Source organism: Tachysurus fulvidraco, chromosome 22 (genome assembly GCF_022655615.1).
Source record: "Tachysurus fulvidraco isolate hzauxx_2018 chromosome 22, HZAU_PFXX_2.0, whole genome shotgun sequence".
NCBI classification, from domain to species: domain Eukaryota; kingdom Metazoa; phylum Chordata; class Actinopteri; order Siluriformes; family Bagridae; genus Tachysurus; species Tachysurus fulvidraco.
This window is the reverse complement of record NC_062539.1, coordinates 1,172,670-1,178,785: the sequence shown is the minus strand read 5'-3', so window position 1 is coordinate 1,178,785 and position 6,116 is coordinate 1,172,670. Positions and strand designations below refer to the sequence as shown.

The following is a 6,116-nucleotide window of genomic DNA, read 5'->3' as shown; positions in this document are numbered from 1 at the left end:
TGCCAACCCATCGCAGGGCGCACACACACACTCTCATACACACTCACACACAGGGAGAACATGCAAACTCCACACACACAAGGTGGAGGCAGGAATCGAACCCCCAACCCTGGAGGTGTGAGGCGAAAGTGCTAACCTCACTGCATTGTCCAAAGTGCACACACAAAGCAGTGAACACACACCCGGAGCAGTGGGCAGCCATTTATGCTGCGGCGCCCGGGGAGCAGTTTGGGGGGGTCGGTGCCTTGCTCAAGGGCACCTCAGTCATAGCCGGCCCGAGACTCGAACCCACAACCTCAGGATTACGAGTCAGACTCGCTAACCATTAGGCCACGACTTGCCCCAGCATATCAGTATAATAAAATTAATTACAAAATAAAGTTATATACACACACACACACACATACACACACATATACACACACACATATACACACATACGCGCGCACACACACACACACACACACACACACACACACACACACACACACACACACACACACACACACACACACACAATAGTAGGTGTTTTTCAGTAAATTGTGATTACAGACACGACACTATCTAATCGTTCATCATTCTTACATCCCTGAGTTAATTATGTTGATTATAATAACAATGACTGCATTGTTTCAGGTAGATCTATTTATAAGGGTGATGCAAAAGGAGCTGTTAATGGCTCACTTTAAGACAATCAAAATCAAGTACTGGGTTGCCAGATTAATTAACAATCCAAAAAAATTTTTTTAATCAATTGCATATACTTTAAATTGCATGTCTACTCTTAAACCTTAGATTAAAAATAAACTTAGAAAGAATAAAGTGCATTAACTGTTTTTAAAATAAAAGTGTTAATGCACGTCATCTCTGGGCCTCATAAACCTTATAAACACACTAACTAGATGTTTATTCGTATCTTTAATTGGAAGAATATTAGAAACGCGTTTAAATATTGGATTGATTTTATTAATCCTGGTTCCTGTCATAACACTGGATTAAATCCATCAGTTCCAACCACACGGGAAACACGGGAAACACGGGAAATCTATAAAGGACTATTTGGCAACCTTGCATTCTGAGTAACATGGATGTGATACAGAGAACAACCAACAGATGGCGTCATCCCTCGTTTATTCATTCACAGACGTTTTAATTTGTCGTGTTATCATTAGTAGTAGTATTAAATTTCCCCAAACTTTGTAGTTTTTTTTTTTTTTTTGAGAGAATAAATAAATAAATAAATAAATAAATAAATAAATAAATAAATAAACAAACAAACAACGCGTTTGTAACAACGTGAGACTCGCTCGTGGGAGGAACCTTTCAGCGCTGAGCGCCAATCAGGTCGCGGCTCGAGCTTTTCTCCGACTCTGACCAATCAGAAGCGGAGGACTCCTCGCGGGTGTATATAAAGCAGCGCGCTCACAGCGTGAGGCTCTCAGAGGATGAGCGCAGCGGCCGGGTTCTGATCCAGAGCTGGAAGGTTATTGTACTGCTTCTAACTCTCCCCCTTACACAGGTATGGGCTTCATCACTTTTCTGTTAAGAGTTCTTTTTAAAAAGCTTGTATATTGTGTACAACGTTGATTATATTCCTGTGGTTTACATCTGCTAGGTGTTATTTTTTATATATATATATATGTGTGTGTGTGTGTGTGTGTGTGTATATGTTTTATTTTTTATATTATTTATATATTTTTTTTAGTACATTTTTGAAACTAAATTAGTCATGTATTTTAAATCCTGGATATGTTCTGGATTCGTTGCAGGGTTCACACGATTCTTTATTAAATAAGAACCCAAAGAAAGCAGAACGTTGTGTTATTTGCCCTTCCGTCCCCGAGAGTCCGTGCGACTTTCCTCTACCTGCTGATTGTGGATCAGCAGAAAGCTTTGACTTTGTCTCCTTTAAATCGTCGTATTGTAAATCTGACTCGTTCTTGAGGATCTTAAACCGGCCGTTATGTTACTCTTCTGCAACAGATGCTACATCATGGTTCTGGTCTCTCAAAAGCACAAAGTGAGGATGTTCTTCACAGTCAGGAGATAACGATGATGAGCTTTCCTGTCTTTAGGTTCATAAGGAGCAGAAATATTGGCACTAAACGTACCAATGAATTTATTTTTTATTGAAATGTTTTGGCTGTAATGTTTTGACTGGACTCTGAAATTTTCTCTAATTGCGTTTAATCCTGACACGTCTTCACTCGTACGTGTTGTGATTCAACACTTCTCTGGTCTCTGGCACTGTCACCATGACGACAAGCCGGAGCTGCCGGAGGTGTTTGCACAGCGTTGTGAAAGGGTTTTTCAGGGGAAAGTCTCCTCGGCATAGACAAGGCTGTGACGGCAGCCCGGCTCTGGTTAGCCAGTTGCGTAGTAGACCTCAGGTTTTTCTGCTGCACGTGTCGTATCGGCTGTGAGCGCTCTCATGGTGATTATATCCTCCTGTCCTTTGTGCTCAGGTGCTCCACAGTAATAAACATGGCAACATCATCCAGCTCGCAGCTCAGCAAGGTGGTGAAGCGGCAGTACATGGAGCTTCCGCAAGGGGACAAAGTGCAGGTCATGTACGTCTGGATCGACGGCACCGGGGAAGGACTGCGCTGCAAGACCAGGACGCTCGACTGCGAGCCAAAGAGCATAGAGGGTACAATCTATTCAGACAACCTTTCACCTTCAGCCGTGAGCTTTAAATGGAGTAGAACTCTTTCACGTTCCAGTTTGTGATGCTAGAAACCTTTTTATAATGTCTGCATCTTTTATCCAGTATTTTGTGCATGTTCATGAATGTCTCATTACAGTTAATGTTCAGTGGTGTTACTGGTTAGAAAAATGAAGAAAACTGGTATATGGGGAGTCTGGAGGTTGATTTGCAAACTGTTGCTGCTGGAGTGGTGCTCTGATCTTTTATGCCATTTAACATGTACAAGAAATAAAGTGTTTAGATTTATCAAGTTTTTTTTTTTTTTTTGTAAAACCTGATTGTTTCTCAACCAGATCTTCCTGAGTGGAACTTTGACGGTTCCAGCACCTACCAGTCTGAAGGCTCCAACAGTGACATGTATCTCATTCCCTCAGCCATGTTCAGAGATCCGTTCCGTAAAGACCCCAATAAACTGGTTCTGTGTGAAGTCCTGAAATACAATCGCAAACCTGCCGGTAAATGTTTTGTCATTTATATTGACCATGCTGATGCTTACCATTTATGCTAAAGGTTGTAGTCACCTTCTGGTCATGTTCTCCACCCAGAAACTAACCACCGCTTGACATGTAAGAAGGTCATGCAGATGGTGGAGGCGCAGATCCCGTGGTTTGGCATGGAGCAGGAGTACACTATCCTAGGAACTGACGGTCACCCCTTCGGCTGGCCTTCCAACGGCTTTCCTGGTCCTCAGGGTACAAAATCTGTCGTCCTTTACAGACTTCTCTTAATTGTTTGATTTGGTGTTGATGATTATTGGTTCCTTTCAGGACCGTATTACTGTGGAGTTGGTGCTGACAAGGCATACGGCAGGGATATTGTGGAAGCCCACTACAGAGCGTGTCTGTACGCTGGTGTGAACATCTGCGGCACCAATGCTGAAGTGATGCCCGCTCAGGTACACCAGGGTTCATCATGATCACAGCCTGGTTCTGTTACACTACTGAGTCACAGGAAAACCTCCGCTATTAGCTAGTGAGGTTCTAAGCTATTTGTAATTTGAAGAACTTTTGGTGTTCTGTTACAAAAATGTGAACTTCTACTTGGCTGCAAATTTGTGCTTAATCACTGGAGGTTTAATCATTAATACACACATCTGCAATAATGCTAATGGATATTCAAAAATTCAAACTTCTGGCCTGTTTACTAGAATTTTGCCGATCATCTAACACTTTGTCGCTCTGCTCTCCAGTGGGAGTTCCAGGTGGGGCCGTGTGAGGGCATCACGATGGGAGATCACCTCTGGGTGGCTCGTTTTATCCTACACAGAGTGTGTGAAGACTTCGGCGTTGTTGCCTCGTTCGACCCCAAACCCATCCCGGGGAACTGGAACGGTGCAGGATGCCACACCAACTTCAGCACCAAGGAGATGCGTGAAGAAGGCGGGCTTAAGTAAGAGCAGATCTGTACAACATGGGCTCTACTTCAGTCAGAATTTGTCTTGGTTCCTAGTTGTGCTTCTGTATGGCATGTTATAACTAATGTCCCATCTTCTGAACATGTGACCTGTCCATTTTGAACCTAAACTGTAGATGAAACTCATTTCTGTAGCTAGTATCTGGTCTGAGGAGTCATTAGCTAGCACCTTCACATGAAGGCAAAAACAAATGACCTTGTAGTCCAGTTTATTGGCAGAATTTTATACACGGTCTAAATCCTTAATCTTTATTTTAATAGTATTGTTGGTATTCTAGCACCTAAATACATTGGTTAGTAGATTACATAACAGTTGACCTGATGAACATATTGGCTAAGTGTGTGTGTCTCTCTCAGATGCATTGAGGAATGTATTGAGAAGCTGGCGAAGCGACATGACTACCACATCCGTGCCTATGACCCCAAAGGAGGTCTGGACAATGCTCGACGCCTGACGGGCCACCACGAGACTTCCAACATCCACGAGTTCTCCGCCGGAGTCGCCAATCGGGGAGCCAGCATCCGCATCCCTCGCTCTGTGGGTCAGGAGAAGAAGGGATACTTCGAAGACCGCCGCCCGAGTGCTAACTGTGACCCGTACGCCGTCACCGAAGCCCTCATACGCACGTGTCTGCTTAGTGAAGACGGGGACGAACCTGTGGACTATTAGATCTTTTCGATCTCGTTTGTCTTTGTTTGCAAGACTGAACTCCATTTCTCGACTCGTCTCTTAAAACGGCCGCTAGGGCAGATTTTATACTTTTTAATTTCAGTCTCAATAGAATGTTTAACCATGCATCGTAGCGGTTTTTAAAATAAGTTGGCTGGTCAACTTAACATTTTTAGAGTTAAAACATTAACCGGGGATGTGATGTTGCGGCGCATATCTGACCCTCCTGTGTCCTTTCTGTCGTTCTTTGACCTTTTTTGTTCTGGGACACTTAAACCTCCATGATCTCCACACTGTTCCCTCTTCACTCTGGTAAAAGACTGAATTTGAGCTGAGCAGACACTCAGGCTGCAGCACATTTACCTTCAGTAGTTGGCTGATGTAACCTGTGTAATGTCCTTACTGTTACTAACTAAATGGGTGTTAAACAACAACATTGTGATTTTTCTACTGCTTCAGGTTGTACGTTCCCTCTCGATACATCACTTGCTTAAGAAAAGAGCACATTTGTGTATGCATCTGACCTCTGAAGTTGCTGAACCTGGTTGTTGGTTTGTAGTTTGTTTTTTTTGTTTTTTTCTTCCCTCATGACTATTTGAATTAAAAGCTAGCCACAGTTATGATAAACTGACCATAAAAATATTTTATATTATTAAATAAAATCAGCTGTATCCATATCTCTCATTTAACTGGTGTTTCAAGTTTATTATTTTTTTTTTAAAATAACTTTGAATTACTAAACTTTTTTGGGGGGGGGGGGGTTAGTGAGTATGCCATTCATTTAACTTAGCTTGTTTGCTAACTTCACTAATTTATGCTGAATCTACACTTTTACATGTCTACAAATATTAGCTACATAAAATTAAATCATGAACTGATTAGAAATCCAACTCCGAAGTCTGTTTAACTTGAATATCCGTCATCTTAATATCTTCATTAGCTGTTAATGAATGCCATTGGAGTAGTGGCACATAAAAAGCTAAATAGTTTAAAGAGCTATTAAACAAGGTCTGTGTGAAGATGTAAGCTGGAGCTAAACATTCTATAGAGAAGTTCTGTAACATCATGCTATGTAAAAATTATGGCTAAGCTAACAAAGCGCAGAAGGTGAGATGATGCTGTCAGCCATCTTGGATTTGTTGTTTTAAAAACTGTTAAGTTCAGTTGATTTTTGAGTAGCTCATTATTGTGTAGATTAAAATGAATCATGATGCTAATTGCACAAACAATTCCAATTGCAGATATTCTGTTCTTGCTGTCTGCACTGGAGCCAGTGCAACATGTGGCTTTTACTTCGTACATGTCTGAGGTTAGCATGCCTCAAGC

The 6,116-nt window shown here is 41.9% G+C and overlaps 1 protein-coding gene across 1 annotated transcript; it reads left to right on the top strand.

Annotated features, from left to right (window-relative positions):
• The first annotated feature begins 1,366 nt into the window (after positions 1-1,366).
• On the top strand, positions 1,367-5,463 carry glula (glutamate-ammonia ligase (glutamine synthase) a). The gene is made up of 7 exons (XM_027160582.2): positions 1,367-1,519; positions 2,466-2,650; positions 3,001-3,162; positions 3,253-3,399; positions 3,475-3,602; positions 3,897-4,096; positions 4,478-5,463. The coding sequence occupies exons 2-7, from the start codon at positions 2,485-2,487 to the stop codon at positions 4,788-4,790; spliced, it is 1,116 nt and encodes a 371-aa protein (XP_027016383.1). The 5' UTR covers positions 1,367-1,519; positions 2,466-2,484; the 3' UTR covers positions 4,791-5,463.
• The last annotated feature ends 653 nt before the right edge of the window (positions 5,464-6,116 follow it).

Excerpts from the sequence above, each read along its gene's own strand:
- glula (XM_027160582.2), top strand. The coding sequence starts at position 2,485 with ATGGCAACATCATCCAGCTCGCAGCTCAGCAAGGTGGTGAAGCGGCAG. Across the intron at positions 2,651-3,000 it reads CGAGCCAAAGAGCATAGAGG|ATCTTCCTGAGTGGAACTTT; the intron begins GTACAATCTATT and ends TTTCTCAACCAG. Across the intron at positions 3,163-3,252 it reads ATACAATCGCAAACCTGCCG|AAACTAACCACCGCTTGACA; the intron begins GTAAATGTTTTG and ends TTCTCCACCCAG.